A 20,225-nucleotide genomic window follows, 5' to 3' on the forward strand; every position below is an offset into this window, starting at 1 on the left:
AAGAAGTCTGTCCATCGCTAAAGAGCTATGTCTTGCCACATGACCCTCATGCTGCACGAGACGCAGCAGAAAGAAGAAAAGCAAGGACAGAAGAATATGAGCCCGAAATTTATTTTCGTTTCTGATCAGGGCCTAAGGAAATCATTAAGGAAAACCGAACATTTCAAGAAGTCTATATTAGCGCAGCTTCTATCAAGCTTGGATGGGAAAGAGGTATTCTAGCTCGTCAGATAATTTTCCAACTTTGCAGGACTTCTAAGTGTTCGCCAAGGGCAGAACTGCAAGACGGGCCCGCATTTACAGCTTCAGTAGAAAGACGCTGTGGCTCAGATTCTGCGATTTGCTTTTTCGACAGTTGGCTAGGCAAATTCTAATGCAGACAATGTCGGGAACCCAGCTTTTGTTTAGAAAACGTTGTGCGAGAAGTTTGCATGGGGTACTTTACTACAGCAGAAAGCATATTTATGACTCAAAACCCCCATCCCGCAAATGCGGCATAGGGAATACAACTTTAGCGGCTCAGCCGTCGAGGTTGTGCCTAAGTGGAAATGTAAACGCAACATGTCTCAAGCAGTGATTCTTCAAATTAGTAGACATGTAATGCAGATGCAGACAGTGTTGACATTAGGATTCTCAATCCCACACTTTATTCACCACAAATCGCACGAGAAATAAAATGACATGTTCATAAATAGATGATTGGCGACGACATAGGAAAGGAAGAGAAATCCGGAACTATTCACACAGTAGTAAAAACGTTATATCCTAAAGTGTGCCCCCCCCCCCCCCCAGCGCAGTTTTTGCTAGTTACCATCCTTAAAGAATAATCAAAAAGTGAAGCGTGTTTTTCGATGTCCAACTGAAAAGAGACGTTATTCTAGCCAAAAGTCAAACGCATGTTTCTCTGGTCCGCCGATATAGTAAAGAAACTGCAGTGGGCACTAACCAAATGAACGTCTAAAGGAGATATCACACTTTTCAATGCCCATAACGGTTCATTCGCCACTACTGAACAATAAACCTGAGTAGTGCACAAGGAACCGGTGTGGACTTCGAGACGTATTTTCTTTCTTTTCCACCTTAACATGATCAGCGACTGCTGTAATTCTTTGTTTAAAAAGTTCCTTGTTAGACTCTTGTCACATCAAAAACAAGAAGAACTGCGTTGGCTAGAACTGGCACCAGTTAAACAGATAGCTTGCTTCGCCTAGCTTTGTGATTAGCCCCAGCGGTTAAAGAGCCTACTTGCCTCTCGCCCGTGGTAGTACCACACACCCGCTTCTTCCAGGCAACGCAGCCTCTAGAGAATCAGTGTACTGTTGTGCCTGATATAACTTCTGTACTTGACCGGTGGCAGTTTCAGGTGCATTCTTTTTTTACTTGAATAACGCTGTTCTGGCGTCATCTAGGCAACTCTGTGACTGCTAAAGTGGACGACACGAATGCATTAGCAAAAGAGCATACAGCAAATATGAACAACCGGAATTGTAACCGTCAGTTCCATCGCTTATTGATCCTAATGCAAGTAATGTGTGTGACCAGACTGGTTGTTAATTCGTTATAAAACATCGAAACAGCGGACAGAGGACGGAAAGCACGAACGAACGAACTCAAGCGCTGAATTTCAATTGAGGGTTAACCTGTGTCTGTGCTCTTTCGTTCGTTCGTTCCTTCGTTCGTTCGTTCGTTCTTCCCTCCCCCGTGCTCTGCTGCGCTGTATTTTTAACGTTCAGTAATATCCGAGACATTGGTTACAAACTGCCTATGGGCCTCAGTCCTAGCAGGCGAACAGCTGACGTAAAACAAAGGAAAGCAAAGATCCAATGCACCTAGCCTGTAGACATAGGTGCCACGGAACTCAAGCTTTCAGCACTGCTAATGTTTATCGTCTGATATTTTCACTTTCAGCATGACAGGCATCCCGATGCTCTAGAGATCCGCGACATTACCCTGTCTGGACCCCAGATTGCAGCCTCCACTCCTCCCCGTTCTGCCAGCATGTCGGGGGCCGACCGACGCCATGGCTGGATGGTCCAAGAGAATGAACGATGGCTTCAGCATCCTTTCCATACCAACACAGCGGGCGGCTGCCTACACACCGGTGGCACTGCGACAGCGCGTTATTCAAACGTGACGGCGATGAACGGTGCTTCTTCACAAATCGCCGTATTTGGCCACAGCGACTAGCAGCTTCTCAAGCGTGGTGGTGAGCACGTCTTCGAGTGGCTCCCCGAACACCTGCCGCCGGCGTCGACCCTGCCCGGCGTCTGTCGTCGAGAGCGGGGGCAGAAAGGCGGGTGGCACGGCTGGCACCAGAAGCGGGGCGCCCACCATGACCGAGATTATGATGAGCACGACGGGAAGCATCAGACCTATGAGCACCATCTGGAAAGAAGAGAAAGACAATGAGTGAGGGTAAGATGAATAGCTTTTGAGAGGTGGTTGGTAGTTCGTAAAATTGGAGAAAAAAGTGGTGAAAAAAGTTATGAGCCATTCCACTCTGTGAAGGTGGTTGACCAGCGAAGCTGTTAGCACACGACACGGAGACGACACATAATTTTGAACAAAGGTACGAACTCATTTATTGTCATGATGGGTGGCCATCGTGACGAAAGGTACGCCCGCTAGTTTATTGTCTTGATCGGTGGCCATCATTTCACTTGCAACTGCAATAACATTCTTTGATAATGTCCAACCGATGCACGTGCGCTGTTGGGTGGTCGGTAGGCCCAGATCTGTGTGGCATCGCAAGAGATATGTCAGCAAAACTGAACGCGTAAACCACTACGTTTTCGGTAACGACACATCCACATTGAAATCACCAACATGACAACAGGGGTAGCGTCATCGCAGCTAATTCACGCAAAGTAAGTAGTCAGGAACCTTACGGTACTACGAATCATTGCATTTTTTGTTCGCTTGCGCGGGGTATGAGCCACTGCTCTCGGGGGTATGAGCCATTGATCGCGGCAGTTTTCTACATGCTGTTCGGTATTCTTCCAAATCGCGCTGTTTATGTTCTTGGTGAACGTCAGGTCCGGACACGTATCTCTACTAACACTGTTTCCCAGCCTCGTAGGGTAAGTGGGATCGGTGAGGATCGATAGCCCTCCTTGCTTCACTACTTATTCCAGTTTTCGGCCTTTTGGTGTCGCCACCGAGTAGCCCCATGAAGGGTGCGGTGCATCGAAGTCGATTACAAACCTACAGGAATGGGTTAAGGGTGAAGTGAAACTTTGAAAGCCTTTACGAAAGAGGTCTGCACGACAGTAGATTGCTCAGCGGTCGATCCGCAGCTTCTACCTTTATGGGAAGCAAGACACTCATTGACAAAGCGATGGCGAAGACAACGGCTTAACCGCAAAATCAGGAAAAAAAGTGGAGATAAACAAAAAGGCAGAATCCTACGCCATATACTTTGCCACACAGAACTGAAATACGCTCTGCGATGGTATTTAAAGGAAGATAGGTGTGTCAAAGACTTGAAAGCTCCTGCGTGTCCTAATCGACCCCAGCAGCAGCAATTCGGCCACTAAAGACAGGCTCACGAAGATTGTACACACCATCCCGGGCACGGACACAGAGCTGATAGAAAAGCTCAAGATCAGGTAATGTGCACGGCCCCAGTCGTGGAACAACCGGAGCATTCTGCGCTGCCGAATGCGAAGCTGGACATCCCACTCACCAAAGAAGAAATCAAAGCAGAAATTGCGGCCATGAGAAAAAATGCAGCTCCAGGTCCAGATCAAATAACAGCAAAGCTCTTATTTAACCTCAGCGATGACACCATCACCTCGCTGGTGGAATGCTGCAACGAGCAGCATTCGGCCACAGGAACGCTACCAATATCCTGGCAGACGGCCGAGGTTCGGTTCATTCCGAAGCCGAACAAACCCCTTAAACTGGATAATCTAAGAACGATATCGCTGACCTCGTGTTTGGGCAAGCTCATAGAGAGGGTCATCAACACGAGACTCAGTAGATACTTAGAAGAGAACAACCTCCTACCTAACACTAAATTCGGCTTTCGTCCTCACCTATCGACCCAGGACGCCCTCTTGTACCTGTACAAGGACCTCCTTGAGACACCTCCCAAGTCACAGACAAAGGCCATCCTGGCACTTGATTTGAAAGGAGCGTTTGATAACGTTTTGCATAAAAATATTCTGCAAAGCATTGCCGACACCAACTGTAACGCCATAACCTACAACTATGTCAGAAACTTATCAGCAAGGCAAGCCACTATAAACTTCGGTGGAATAAAATCAGATCCCATCACTCTAGGCCCGAGAGGAACTCCGCAAGGGGCGGTACTGTCACCCCTTTTGTTCAATTTGGCTATGAAAGATCTCTCAGGCCTTCTCTCCGAAATCCCGGGTATCAAGCACACATTGTATGCGGATGATATCACTGTCTGGTGCAACACGGAGAGTGACGCCGAGATCGGGGAGCGTCTTCAAGCAGCAGTGGACACGGTGGACCAGTTCGCCAGGGAAAGAGGCCTCCAGTGTGCGGCGGAAAAGTCCGAGTTGCTCATCCTGAAGAACCCGAGGACACCCCTGGCGCAGAACATCACGGTGTATATAGACAACCACTCAGTACCGAAACCCACGGAGATCAAGATCTTTGGGCTGTATATCCAGCAGGTGCGACAGAACACCACCACTATGAAGAAGTTCACAACATCTACCGAGCAAATCCTCCGGATGATACATCGTATCAGAAATAAGCACCATGGCGTGAAGGAAATGGACGCCATCCGCTTAGTGCAGGCTTTCGTGATTTCTCGGATAATGCACGGGATGGCATTCCTTAACCTCTCCAAGTCGGAAATTGGAAAGTTGGAGACACTGATCCGGAAGGCCTACAAGACGGCACTGGGGCTAACAAACTCCACGCCAATGGCAAAGCTCATGGCTCTAGGAGTACATAATACCCTCAAAGAGATGTGGGAAGCACAATGCCCCTCACAACTCAATAGGCTCGCACTAATAAAATCAGGTAGAGATCTGCTCGAAAAGATCCATATTAATGTGCCCTATACGATAGACCAAAGGGAAGAGGTACCACGTGATGTGAGGAGACGCATCAACGTGTATCCCATTCCGCGGAACATGCATCCCGCATATAACATCGAAAGGAGAAAAGCAAGAGGGGAAGCCCTGCAGAAGAAATGGGACAAGCAACCTAACACCCTCTATGTGGACGCCGCAGGGCCAAAGAATGGAGTGATGACTATTGTGGTCTCAACGCCCTCAGGATCGATGGTGAATTGCGCCTCGATGAAAACATCCAACCCCACTCCCGCAGAGGAATCAGCTATTGCATTAGCTGTAGCATCTAACCCCAACGCCGATGAGCTCACTGACTCCCAGAACGCCTGTCGCAACTTCAATAATGGGTTAATTCACAGGTCAGGGTTGTCATTGCTGACTAAGCATCCACCCAGCCAAGCCTCAGTATCTGGTTTCCCGGTAACCTGGAACTACCAGGAGGAAACGAAGCCGCTCATAGGCATGCCCGAGCTCATCTATACCGGGCGTCTCCCCCTGATGACCGTGAAGGGTGCTGTGACCTAACTGCTTTAGCAGTGTATGCTGACAATCTCGCACCATACAGAACAGCCAGGAAGGAGTACCCAACACCACATAAATCCCTCAATAAGTTAGAAGAGAACACTCTTAGGAGACTACAAACTAATACATACCCAACGCCAGCTAAGTTACACCAGTGGTACCCTACACTATACTCCCCGCAATGCCCACACTGTGGAGAGGTAGCTAACCTCTACCACATGGTGTGGGCTTGCCAATTTAATACCATAGTTGACCCCATTCCAAATCCCTCAGCAGAGCAGTGGGGGGCTATTCTGCTCAGCGATGATCGTGACCGTCAGCACTGGCTGGTGGGAAGGGCCAGCGCAGCAGCAATAACCAGTGGACTACCGGACTAGGCGGCCCACCCACGAGTTCTACGAATATCCTGCAAATAAGGATCTTTTCAATCAATCAGTCTCATGCTCTTTTGCATGTTGTATGCGTGATTACAAAGAATTTTGGCGCTGTTCACTTCACTTTACTGAGTGATTGCAGCCTCTGCGTTACGGGGCTTTGAGCTATTGCATTTTTTGCTTGCTTACGGCAGCATGATGGCTTACGGGGGTATGAGTCATTTATGATGATAGTTTCTGTTCACGGAGAACAAAAATGCACGGAACAGTAGCCATATAAAGCTTCGCTGTAAAACATACGCCAATACAAGGTACAATAGAGAAGGCATATGAATATATTTGCCTTTTATCGTGATCATTGCCGGCAATTGTTGACGTGCGGCTCTTAGATGGACCTCGAAGGGAGCGAAGAAAAAAAAAACTGCGTTGTATCTGGCTCCATTGTTGTGCTGCGCTGTCGCAGGGACATCGACACAGGGAGTTAGTGAAAAAAACTGAGCTCGTAGACATGACAGCCTACGAGCTCATGATTTCGAATTGTTCTTTATTTTTTGAATAAAACTTAGTTGACAATTCGCGCTTCCTTTGTCGCGTGTTCCTAGTTTTCCGCTAACTTCGTGTGTCACCTTGCCTGCCACAGCCCAACACAGCAATGAAGCCACACCATCTCGGCGCCTTTCCAAGCTATGCTTAATTTCACTGCTTGTGCCTCGTTACTTCTGCAGTCTCAGTCTTTGCTATACGGGTCACATGCTTCTCAAAATACACATATAAAACGCCCGTATCGCAGGAAATTTCAGGCACAACGACTAATATTGAAGGATAAAGGTCCTTACGATATCATTTACAAAATTAGGGTCATTGTCATTCGATCGGTAATCTACAACTGGTTGTGTAAAGTCGACATATTTAACGTTTTCTGTGTCATCAAGGGCCTGTTGAAAATTTCTTACGTATAACCAGACAAGGGCAAAAGAGCCATATGTTTCATATTTCGGGAATTTCGTTAAACTGTCATCGCTGAAAGCAAGCCGCGTGTGCTGTATAATTGTGGCTTAAATGTATGTAGTAGGCTATGCCAAGAACACTAGAATCATCACGTCTGCTCATTTCGGCGCGCCACACTTCACTGTGAGCGGAACTTGTATTGCGTGCATCAATAAAGCAGAACTATAAACGCGCATTCATTGGAGACGACTGAGCACGTTGCTCTTCTCTGGATATTCCCAGTTAGTGAACCGCGCCCTATAACGGGCGTCTGTCGTTTAATAGACGGAGAGTAGGAAAGCTGGGCCAGTACTTAGCACCTTTAGCTCTCTGTAATTATGCGATAGCATACTCAGAATGTGACCATTGTGGCTTCTCGTGAGCTGCGAGCGCGGACGTCACCGGGGGCCTTGCGTGTTTTCATTTATCAAAGTGACGTTACCACACCTGGCATCTCTTACAAAATGGCGATTTCCTGCACACCGTAGCGTGCTCGGGCACACTTCACACCCCTCGAGTTTTCTGTTAGACACCTCCGAAGCGGGTGAAGTTCGCCCGCATTTCTATGAAGAAAGAATGCATGACGGATGGCGGGATCGAGCCTCTGTCTACCGGTGCGGCATCTCGGGTGCTTTAGTCAGTGTTCCGCGATCGCACGCATGGTTCTCGCGTTCCAAAGCCGCTCTTTGAAATGTCTGGCACGTGCGTCTCGTGCTAGTTTTTTCTTTTTCTCTCTTTGGCTTTCGTCCTTCTTGACAGCTAGCACATTGAGACGATGCGTTAGACGGTACTGCCTTTGAGATCGGCGCACATTTTCTGTTAGATACCTCCTAAGTGGATTAATTAAGTCCCGCTATAGAGCTGTCGCATTAAAAGCTCAATTTCCGTACAGGGAGGGCACGAGCGGCAGCCCATGCTCTCACAATTGCAAGCTATTCACGCAGTCTTTGCGGGAATTATTATTATTTTTTTGCCGCTCGTGCTCCCCATGAAGCTTTCACGCCGATATTAAATTGCAGCCCATGCGGAAGTAGTGCTGCCCTCACCGTGTTTAGAAGTGACGTCAATTGGCATTTTTTTATATTGAAATTCCCTTATGTCGTAAATTTCACCCAGAGATTTTAAAACATCTTGTCACCCTTTGAAAGCGACAAAATTGGCCCACAGCGCGGCAAATGATAAAATATGTGCTGGAGATTACCGCATTGCTTTGATTTTTTTTTACTTGCGCCATTGCGTACAAAAGGTAAGCGCACCCAGCAAGGTGCACAACAAGCGTTGTCGGCATGCGCTATAATTCTTCACGTCGCCAAGACGTTTTTTGAGACGTACGCACGTATACAAGGTCCAGCTGTCTCGTGCGTGTAGGAATATAGCTATTTTCTGCTGAAAAGGAAACCTTTCAAATGGTCAGTGGCAGCTTTTCCAATACGAAATTTAGAATACCACCTGCAGTGGCTCCATGGCTGTGACATTCGTAGAAGGTCGCGGGTTCAATTCCCGGCCGTGTTGCTAGTATTTTAACGGGAGCGGTAAGCATAAGCGCTCATGTTCTGCGCTCGAAGAAATTCGGGTGTTGAAAGCGAATCCGAAGCTTTTCTCTAAAACCTCCTTCGTAGCCCACACTGCCAGTTCCGGGACTTTAATCCCCTTTACTGAAATGAAAATTTTCACCATTCTTCCCGTCCCTGCGTTGCCGTTAATTATGAGCCATTGTATCGGGCACTTTATTACAAAGGACAGGACCATTATTCTTGCGTAATAAGCGCGCCTGCCGGTCTTCTAAAGATTAGCGATATAATAATGAACTTTCGCAACCTTCGAAAAGGCAATACTAATGTAACGTAAACCTAATAGTAAAGAATCAAAGAAATAAATGCGCCTGTCCGAGTCGTCAATAAGCTTGTCGTGCGCTCCTGCGCCGGCGTGGAAAGCTCGATTACAATGCAGCACCCTGCGCGACTGGTCCGCTTATTACGCCCCGACGTCGCGCGCCGCGAAGCGTTGAAATCGTTGACCCGTCACTTATCGGCTGAACGATTAACGAAATCGCCTCGCGACGATTGAACGGTCCGGCAGCCTGACTCGGGGAGCGGGACTAATTAATTCATCCTCCTCGCTCCGACGCAGGCGCATGGGTGCCTCTGGAACAACGCGGCTTATGTCTTCAGAGGCAGTTGCAAGTGACAAATCTATGTAATTGAAAGAAAACGTGAGTTTGGTGTATGGGCACGCAACGTGCTTAACTGCACCATTGCCATGACAACTACAAGAAAAGCGTGTAGTCATTCACTTTCTATTAATCACGCACTCAGTAACAATGATTGAAAAGCTCGTGTGATATCCCTCATTACTCAAGTCCAACACCAAATAGGTTGTCGGCGTTCTTACTCGACGACCGTATTTTGTCGTTTTGAGCATGCTTTTATTTACCGTTGTCGGCGACCTCCAAGCGACCTTCAGCCAAAAGCAGGAGCTGTTATTCGGGCACTCAAACAAGCACATCCAGGCAAGTTGTGTGAACAAAAAGGAGATCATCCGGGCAATCAGTCAAGATTTAAAGGGCCCCTCACCAGGTCTGAACATTTTGAGCTGACAAGCGCCGTGCATACAATGCGCTCTAACGGTCGTGTCTGCTAAGTATTACATCACTACGCGGCGTGAAAAGGGCTGAAATTTTAAACCCAACTCTACATTCCCTTCTCCTCGCCGTTTCCGCGCTCCCAGCCGGAGTCGACGCATATCGCACAAGTGCGCCTACGTTCATGGCACTGCGGTGACGTCGCCCATAGTGGTACGTGATTTCGAGAATTATTCGAGGCAACATCTGTTATTTGTGTAACTTGTTGCTTCAAAAGACGAATTAAAGTGTTAAGAAATAATAAAACATACAAAGCGAATGCCTCCATATTTTTGTTTTACTTCGCACAGCAGCAAGAGATATGTATTTCCTGTTCGTCTGCTTGTTCCCACCTCGTACAGTGGCCAGCGCAGACGGCGAAACTGTGCCATTGTCTACCATATTCCAGGGCAAGATTACGCTCTGTGATCCGCTAGTGTCTGCCTCAGTATTCGTGCAGCACTGACTTATACCGCTAGTCAGTTGTCCTCGTGCACAGCGCGCAAAATCATGCGCTGCGCGAAACGAAACAAACGTAATAGCTCGCGCGTGACGTCGTCAGCAGAAGTGCGCCGTGCAGCAAAAAAGCGATGGAAAAAATAAAGGCGGGGCCCGTGGCGTGTACGTCACGTGATCCTCGAGCTCCGGCATGGGAGAACGCAGGCAAGGAATTTCGATTGAGGATGCTAAACGGGGTAAGTGGAGAGAGTGTCGACCTTGGTAGTGGCGCTCGCCTCTTGAAATCATTGGTTCGCGGCACTGAAATATTTCTAGCTCGGGTATTAATGAACCAATTTGAAAAATTCTTGCCGTAGAACGTTCCATAAAGGGCACATAACAATTTCTAGCGTATAATCGAAATTTGCTATGTGGCCTTGTGAGGGACCGTTTAAGAAAGTGCGGTCTTTACCACTGACCCTTGGTACAGGACCCCACTACATACGCTAGTTACTGCCCAGACAAGTTACAAAAAATATTGCTTCTGAGTTCTTCCTAATGGTTATTCACAATATCGCTCAAGGTGTAACTTCTTGTAGGCTTACGTTTTATATGTAATTTCCAATAGCGCCGTTAAAAGGCAGATGTACGGCACTACACACTTCGTTGCCATTTTTTGGCGCTGAGCCTGTGCTCTTTTGAACGCCAGTGGTCCGTGAGTTCCGCCGCACGTCGGTTTTGAGTCGCCTCGAGAGATGGCGCCACGCAGCTCCTTCAGGTGCTTTTCTTCTTCTAGCTGGGCAGTACGCTCTGCCTCCCTGGCGTCTTTCGATGCCTGTGATGCTGCCTCAGGCGGTATTTTTTTAGGTGGGCAGCGTCTATATGGACCAGTGGACAGTATGGCGTGGTGTGGTGTGGTGTGGTGTGGTGGGGTGTGCCCTTGTGAACACGCAGTACAGCCATTTTAAGATTGTGGCTAGTATCAACCCCAAGCAATCCACTTTGCCGGTTGTCATTTCCTGCTTACATCTACTCTCGATTATGGGGGAGTCAGCAATTTTTTTACGTATATACAGCAGTGAATGGTAAAAATGATAAAAAAATATGTATGACGCGTATCAAATAATATGCGCAGCTCTATAAAATACGCACTCGACAATGTTACCCCGTTCAGCATTCCCGTAAACAAATGTTAGCAACGATTACTACTGCGATCTCTTTCTTAACCTTGACACTGTGGATTTGAGCGTGTTGCTAACGCATCACTCACATTTTTTTCTTGTATACGGTACCTTTTCAGGCTTATTGAACGCACATATGTCGTAACTAAGCGCAGTGTTTGTTTATATGGTGCTGTCATCATTGTTTCTTCCAACACAAGAGTGTTTTCTGCGAAGCTCCAGTAGAACTCTATCACACGTACGTCACGCAATCATCATCACGCAAGTTTCCTGGCATTCCCGCGAATTTGCACCACTTTGCCGTCTTGTGGCGTGGTGAGAGCTGAAACGTAGAAGGCGACGATGGCACGAAAGGGGAGGGGTTGCTCACGGAAGGGTAGGGAGGCCGCGAGGAGCGGTTGGAAAGGTGAGGACGAAGGGAAACGGCGCCCCCCCCCCCTCCCCGCCCTCCGCGCGAACGTCGCTGCTCGCTTTACACCACATGCTCGCCTTAAGCCCAGAGATGCCACTGAGTAAGCGCGCTCGCTCAACGCGAGCCTGCACACACTTCAACACGTGCATGGGCGCGCGCTCGCGTTGCCGCCGTTGCTCTAAGGAAGCACTTTCACCAAACACGCACTCACCATCGAGTACGATATGCCTATCACGCCTCGTAACCTCTTCAGTGCTGTTTTCACTGAGCAGCAGCACGGGCCTTGCATGCTTGCTATCGTTGAGCGAAAGTGTAAGTAATGAAAGCCCGCGCACGTTTATGGAGTTGTATTTCTCAACTTGCAATGAAGGTGTGACTGTTTCTAAGAAAGCATATTTCACTTTCGTGCTACGACGGATTCCTTCGAAAAAGAAATGAACCAATTTTTTTTATCTACACTGCTGCTCAACAAGAACGGTTGTACTTTTTCACGGAGAGTGGTATCCCCTACATGTTCTAGAACTATATTAGATGAGTCTGCGCATTGTGAGACCCTGGTCGCAGAACACGTGTGCATGTCGCACACGTACACAGTTAAATGTACGCTATCACCGTCATACCCACTTCCTCTCTCTCCTTCCCCTTCTGGCTGTCCCCAGCTTAGAGCAGCAGATCAGAGGCAAATCAGTTACTGCAGCCGACTGCTGTGCTTTTCTAAGATCAAAATGGTCTCTCTCTCTTCCTGCTACACTCATATTTTTTCTGGAGGCTGCATTTGCTTATGTTCGCAGCTCCATTCAGCAAGTGACACTCATGCAACCATGCGAATAATATGAAGCGCATGCAATGGCGTTGATGTCAAGCCCGAATGGGTGAAGCGCAAAAGGAAGCCTTTAAAACACATTGAGGAGGCCATAGCGGGCGTGCAAGCCATGTAAAACATACCATTACGAACGCAGAGCTCATGTACTTGCATTCATGGCACAGCTCATCCCAAATGTGTTTACTTGTTTCTTGAAATTTCACGCCGGAGGACGATAAATGACTTTCAGTGGACGACTCGATAAATAGTTCAACAAAGGGTGTTTATGATGAACAATTTAAGTACCCTGCGTCCTTAGCCTTCTCCTAAGTAATCCTTTCCTACTCTTTCACCGCTACCAGAGAACTGTCGGCTGTCTGCACTGGTAAAGCAGGCAGGAAAGCTGTGACTAGTTACAGACGGAATAACTTGCTCTTTCTTAGCAAGCTTCTCACGGGACCGATCGCAGTTATATTGTGATCGACCACTTATCCCATTGCTACATCTTTTTTTTACTTCTTAGAATGCATAGTTATTAGCTCACATACTCACCAGCGGCACGATGAGTAGTATTCCCACCAGGACCGCTTCGAGACCGCATCCCGAACGAGCATGACCGTGGTGCAGGTGGTGGTGCTTGTGTGCTAGGAGGGTCTTCACGCTTGGAGAAAGAAGGAATCGAGAAAAAAGGAAAGGTGAGTTAGGTAGCACGGATACCAAAAGGAACGACCAGGTATGCGACAGACATACACAACTCGACTCTCTTAATCAGCGTTCACCAATATTGAGGACTGAAAAGTGAGGCGTATGCGCTACGCCACCTGAATTCGCTATATTGTGCGACTTCATCCCGAAACGTATTCTTTTTTTCGGCGTTATATTCGACCTCGGTTTTGTGTCCTTGCAGCTCTTCTTCTTACGTGCAGCTTAGATGTCCTGTTCTGCTTATAATTTAAATCATGAGCATAATATTCAGGCCTAAGCATATATAAGTTTAAGTTTGCAAGCGCCTGCTACACGAAAGTACAAACATGAGTTAATGTTATTATGGCACCTGAGATGCTTTTACCAGACGGGAGGGAATAAAATCAAGGCTGTGCCAAGACGTATACGTGCCTTCCTTAAAACAATAAACATAAAAAATAAACATAAGAAATACCTGTCCAACACGCGCGCCTAAAGCTTCTTATTAAGCGTTGTGCTATTCGTGATCTCCGTAGAACGAAGGCAAACACAGAATGCACTAGGCTTCGGGCAGTGATGTTTCTCTAAAGCTTAGGATTTTCGCTCACATCAAACATGCCTGTGCGAATAAACATTTAGAGAACTATAGAAACACGAAAAGGGCTAACAGCAGCCGTAAAAAAAAGAAGAAACCTTCGCTGGCTCTTTGCCAAGATCTCGCTTGCTATCAAGGTGCCAGGGTAATCACTCATCAGACTAATCTTCGCGACTGTGTTTCCCGTGCATTTTTTCAGGAGTATAAAATATATAATTAGTGTTTCCGTGTGAATGATAATGACAGTGCATCGTCGTGCGAGCGCCTTCTTAGACGAGCGGTTTTCGACCAGGAAAGGAATAACAGTAACCTCGGTAGAATAGGTAATGGTTTTACCTATCATCCCGCATCATCAACTGCACCTGGATTAGAATTACAAGTCAATCGCTAGGCTAACCCGTCGCGCTACTTCGAATTTTTTATTTACTTCCGAAACAAGTCGCTCGTGATTCGTTTCGTTATCGCTGATATGTAAAACACTCACTTTATTGCTTGGAATAATTACGTTTGAGAGATGGCTTTCAAACGATATATATCACGATCACGATATCCCGCTCCATATTTTGTGGGCCCGTTCCCTTCTTATAGCTGCTGCGGAGAGTACTTTGTTAAATATGTTGATGGAATAAATCCCCTTGAAAGCTTCCTAAGTGAAAAAAAAATAAACTGCCTCGTCTTCACGCTGTAAGATCATACTTACGGGAGCTGCATTAGCGACCACCCTTAACATGCCCCAAGTCCCAGCCTCAGTACCTGTTTAGTCTATAGATAAATCCTGAAAGGGCTTTATTTTTTATTTTTTTTATAAGCCGCTTTTTTGAATTTATGTCTTGGCAATAATATGGCCACAACATGTGTCATCCACTATACGTCACTTTTCCCAATGTCTCCGCTATCGCGAGACAAAGCTGCACCTGCATTGATTCTAGGATCACTGGCGCACATGGCACTGGCACTGTCATACATGAGCGATAAGGATCGCCTGAAACACTGCGACATGAAAAATTTAACTCATATGCATGTCATCAATGAATGTAATTGTTTCTTATAAATTATAAATCTTGTATTGATTTTTTTAGAGAGAACTAAGTAAAATGTAACTTAGCACTTATACGGGGAAAATACCATCTGTCTTGGAAAGCATATTTATCACCAGAGAACAAAGGAACAAGATGACACCACAATGCGCTTTCACAGATTTGTCGTAAATATGTTCGTTCCATATCTAGACAGCAGATAATTTTGACAATCCAAGATACACTACAGTGAGGGCTGCAATACATTTGCGGCCACCTGGTCTTATGGGCCTTTAGTAAGGGTTAGTTTATGAGTTTATGCACCGTGATAATTTTTCCAAAGGCACGATGTATCTAGGGTTATTGCATTCTGCCACCGCCGGAGTTAAACGATTGCTATCTGCAAGCGTACCCTCCACCTCGACTACATCAACATAATGCCTTTTCATAAGAATAAAAGCTTGAAACTAAGCAGAGAAAAGCATTAAGAGGCATTTCTGAAGTGTACACTCGTGCTCTTCGTCTACCACTCCATATATGTTTGATGGTGACGTAACTGTTCTTGCTAGCTTGATCATAATTATTAGGAGAACTGTAAGTGGTATGACTAGAGCTAAATTTCCTATTAATTTACATTATGCTGTGCGCTGCAATTTTGCTTTACTTCATCTAATTAAGTGTTTCGCATATGAGTCAGAAGCTTTTGGGCAGGAATTTGTCATCACTTTGGGGAGCATTCTTAAAAATAAAAATAAAAATAATTACCCTATTTTCGGCACTGGAGGAGACAGCGAATATCTGTAAAAGATAAAAAAAAGAAATCTTTCGACAAGCCGATTGCGCTGAGTGTGGAAAATCTTACTACACCATTATACTTGACCTAAGAAATAAAGTCAGTGCCTTTCCACTATGTGAAGGATGACCAGCGAAATCATAAACACATTGCTGCTCCAACATAATGAACACTAAAGAATTGGTTCATGGATTAAAAACCCGCTGTGCGTCTCCACTCTTGGACATAACGAATTTAGCAGATGCGTACGTGAGCAGGGAAAAAAAAGAATCGCAAAAAATTAAAGAAACAAATGAAGTACTTCGTCGATCACGTTTGTTTTCTGTGTTCGTCTGCTTGCGCTGGTTCTTTAAGCATTTCCGTTTTTTTAAAGAGCGTATACAATGAGCTGGGCTGGGGTGCGTTTGGCAGGCATTCCCAAATCATGAACAGCAGGTTGCCATTATCCCTCAAGAGAAAAGTATATAATAGCTGTGTCTTACCAGTACTCACCTACGGGGGAGAAACCTGGAGGCTTACTAAAAGGGTTCTACTCAAATTGAGGACGGCACAACGAGCTATGGAAAGAAGAATGATAGGTGTAACGTTAAGGAATAAGAAAAGAGCAGATTGGGTGAGGGAACAAACGCGAGTTAATGACATCTTAGTTGAAATCAAGAAAAAGAAATGGGCATGGGCAGGACATGTAATGAGGAGGGAAGATAACCGATGGTCATTAAGGGTTACGGACTGGATCCCAAGGGAAGGGAAGCGTAGCAGGGGGCGGCAGAAAGTTAGGTGGGCGGATGAGATTAAGAAGTTTGCAGGGACGGCATGGCCACAATTAGTACATGACCGAGGTTTTGGAGAAGTATGGGAGAGGCCTTTGCCCAGCAGTGGGCGTAACCAGGCTGATGATGATGATGATGATACAATGACAACTGTCCACTGAAGTGGTATGATATATAGAAAGGAAATTCGAAATACTTTTCCATGCACACATTTGCTGGCTTCTAATATATATATATATATATATATATATATATATATATATATATATATATATATATATATATATATAGGTCAGTCACTAACGGGGGCCCTGATCATGAAAAGGAAGAGCGTAGGTTATGGCGTGTTGGTGTTCCATAACTGAAGTTTTTAGCGCACGAAAAGGGACGAGAGGCAGAATCAAGACGTGGACCCAGCGTTCTACCTCTGTCTCTCGTCCCTTTTCGTGCGCTAAAAACCTCAGTTATGAAAAGGAAATTTACAGAAGAACAAGAACGGGTTATAGTGCATGTGGCAGACACTGCCAGATCCTGACTGTAAGCTTACTGCTATGATTGAAAAGAAAGGTATATAATCGCTGAATTCTACCGGTGCAAACATATGAGGCAGAAACTTGGGGCCGAAACTCGGAGGTTGACAAAGGAGCTTGAGGACAAGTTAAGAACCGCACAAAGAACGATGGAAGAACAATGTTAGGCGTAACATTAAGAGAGAGGAAGGGAGCGGTGTGGATCAGAGAGCAAACGGGAACAGCCGATATTCTAACTGACATTAAGAGAAAAAAGAACGAAGCTCGGCAGGCCGCGTAATGTGTAGGTTATATAACCGCTGGAACATCGGAGTCACAGAATGCGTGCCAAGAGAAGCGAAGCGCAGTCGAGGGCGGCGGAAAACTAGGTGGGATGAAGAAATTAGGAAATTCGCAGGCGCAAGTTATTGCCGGTTGGTTGAGGACGTGGGTAATTTGAGATCGCAGGGGGCCTCATGCTGCAGGCCTTCATCCTGCAGTGGACATAAAAGATGATGGTGATGGTGATGATGATCATGATGATGATGATGATTTCTATAATTTGACTATGCTGTAAACATTGGACGACCGTTCTCATTGCAAGTGTGAATCTGGTGTGAAATTAGCAAGAAAGAGGTTCGCTCATTCCTCAGAGAAACGTACTTGACACCCTTCCATGGGAGCCAGTCGTCGTAAGTGTCCTCCCAGGAGCCGAACGAGCGCCTGCTTAGGGTGTCTGGCCAGTGGTGGTACCAGTGACCACGGTACTCAGCCGGTTGGTAGTAGTAGTAGGTGGTCTTCTTGGACGAGGATGACTTTTTGCGGGAAGCGGGCAACACCTCTGCTGGCAGTGTGACCACGACCAGGGCCAGAAAGGTCAGCCACAGGAAATCCCCCGAAGACTGGGGTCCCATGGCGGCCCGGCCGCTTGTCGGTTATTGTGGCGGGCTGGCACTAAGCGACGATGAACCTGCATGGACATAGAGATGATACTGCTTCACTTCGTAGTTACTGTAGAGAGGTAAAAACATTTAGTCCTGGTTTTTGCACAGCTTTCTCACCTTGAGGCGCACCCCTTGAAAGGATGATAGCAGAATGGAATGTTTTATTAAAGGAACCAAATGCTCACATTCTTTCGTCTGGCCGTCAAATTCAATGTGTCCATGTATTTTTTTTCTTTGTTTCTTTTTGTCCATCTTTACTCGGCCCTCGAAAGGCCTGCATTCTGTAATAAATCAGCTCAGAGTCTGGTGACAGTCACATTCCGAGGCCTTCCATACTCTCCTCCTTGCTTCTACAGACGTCATTTGCCTAGTTTTCTAGCTGTGCTTTAGGGATGTTCAGAAAACATCGACCATCAACTGGTTTATCTTGTTTAAAGCCCCGAAGTAACACTGGGCTTTCGTAATGAATGATTTCGTAATTATTTTGACCATCTTGGCTTCCTTAATTTCCACTGAATAAGAACACTTTCGCATTCCACCTCAATCGAAATGCAGCTGTCGCAACCGCATATTGATGCAGCGATTCCGTGATAGGCAAGCTGGCAGATAAGTTAGATAAGGTAGTTTCTATAAATTTCGCAGCCTAGTATACATAACACAGGCGGTTCTTTAATAAACTGGCAATAGGAACTTTCGTGTCACTTCTACTTTGGGACGCTAAAATACATCCGAGACCCTGTAAAGTAAAGACACTTTCATCGAGAAGTAGCAAGAGCACGCCTGCCGAATTTACTGAAAACTAGGAAAGAGGCTACAAGACAAATGATTGAAAGTTTACTCAAAAAGTTTACACAAAGGTGCCTCTAGCTAGGAATCAAACCCACCATAAGCAACGAGTGCGATCCAGGCATTTCCCCCCGACTGCATAAAAGAATTCCTCAATTTTATAAATGCCCGAACTGAGGCAGTGTATTTGTTTACAGAACTAATCGCCATTATTTCCTTTCTTTATTCGCCTTTGGGCGTCTAATAGAACTACTAAGGCAACTTCTTTTACCCACATATGTTCTCCTTCTTCAGTGGTTCCCAATTCGCTAACCAAATAGGGGCTGTATTTCTTCACAATAGCAGATTCATTTCCCTCCGCCCTGGGCTCGTGGTCGAGTAAGCAGCACTTTAAAAGCCATGGCTATTAATTATATAGTTAAGTAGTCCACCCTGCAGTTTCATCGTTGCTGTGACCTATCCCATGCATTCATTATTGCTCTAGCTTTGAAGTGTGGTAGGGGAGTGCATGGGGCACCACGGACGGTGCCCTCAATGCTCTGCCAAGCAAACGTAACACGCTGAGCCTTATGTTTCTACCTCTCTTCGATGTGCATCCATTTCTTCTCGTGTGCGGAGAAACATGTCGACAGGAGCTGGCCGATCCGCGAGAAAATTCAAGGCATCTTGAGGCAGCGTTAACCCCACAGTGATAGCGATTATCATAACCCCTTAATCGATGACACTATGCTCACGCGGAATGTGTTTGGGGAGATATATACAGGGAACACCAATTATACAGAGATAATTAAGAGTAGCAGCTTGATGCTATAGGGTCTTGCTAATATTGTTTTATGCAGTTTTACTGAAGCAGCAGTTAGCAGCTTGAATGTGGATGTCCTTTCGTCTTCCCGCCCACTGCGTTATGCCGACGGCCGTCGTAGAAACATGGTTATCATGGCGTTGTTATGTAGTAAGACTACTTCTTTATCGTTAGCGTCATTGTCAATCACTGCCCCTCAGATAGGAATCCATGCTCCTGTGACGATGCGCACCTCCTTCTGCCGGCCCCCTGTGGCAATATGCAAAACGGAACGGCGCCATGGATGCGATAATCAGTGCTCTATCGGGCAAATTCGGCCCTCCTCGCAAGCACTGCTAGAGTCTGTGCTCGTATTTAGACCACAACGCGCAATACTGTGGCGGACAAAGGCGACAGTGCGTGCGTAGGAAAGACGTTCTTCAGCGTTTGAAGGTGGTGTCCGCGACGAGAGCTTGCTGCTGTAGCACTGAGTGAGTTGAGCGCCGGAATAATAACGCAATGTTGTGGATGACTTTGTTTAGCTTTCTTTTTTGCGCGAAATCAACTAAATACGAATTCTCGCTCGAATAAATAAAAATGGGACCTTACTGCTGAGACGGAACCGGATCGGCACCGTATACTGTAGAAATTGCTTTATTGTTTACCTCAGAACGTCACACAATTGGCTAAAGGTTCAAAACATAATTTTGACTTATACCTAATTAGAGGACGCGGAATACAATTGAAACTAGAATGAATAAACATAGTTGTTGGGGTAGAATGTTCACGTTAATCTAGGCCGGAAGACGGAAGCGCTTTGAATCGTGGCGACTATACGTGGTATACATACAACGTGCACCTGGAGCATTCTTTCTGAAAATTCACGTTCCACACGTTTATTTGGCACCTCGCACCGCCTAAAGCTGCAGGGGTTTACATTTATCCATGTGTATAGCG

General features: G+C 46.2%; 1 protein-coding gene across 1 annotated transcript in view; it reads right to left on the reverse strand.

Moving 5' to 3' along the window:
* Window positions 1-799: 799 nt before the first annotated feature.
* LOC142571094 (uncharacterized) overlaps window positions 800-20,225 on the reverse strand; it is a 66,948-nt gene continuing 47,522 nt past the window's right edge. The window contains exons 2-5 of the mRNA XM_075679386.1: window positions 17,421-17,727; window positions 15,451-15,483; window positions 12,943-13,051; window positions 800-2,385 (exon numbers count right to left, since the gene is read on the reverse strand). Of these exons, the coding sequence (XP_075535501.1) occupies window positions 2,155-2,385; window positions 12,943-13,051; window positions 15,451-15,483; window positions 17,421-17,671 (624 nt within the window). The 5' untranslated portion in view covers window positions 17,672-17,727 and the 3' untranslated portion in view covers window positions 800-2,154. The remainder of the gene's footprint in view (window positions 2,386-12,942; window positions 13,052-15,450; window positions 15,484-17,420; window positions 17,728-20,225) is intronic.

This window comes from Dermacentor variabilis, chromosome 2 (assembly GCF_050947875.1).
Source record: "Dermacentor variabilis isolate Ectoservices chromosome 2, ASM5094787v1, whole genome shotgun sequence".
NCBI classification, from domain to species: domain Eukaryota; kingdom Metazoa; phylum Arthropoda; class Arachnida; order Ixodida; family Ixodidae; genus Dermacentor; species Dermacentor variabilis.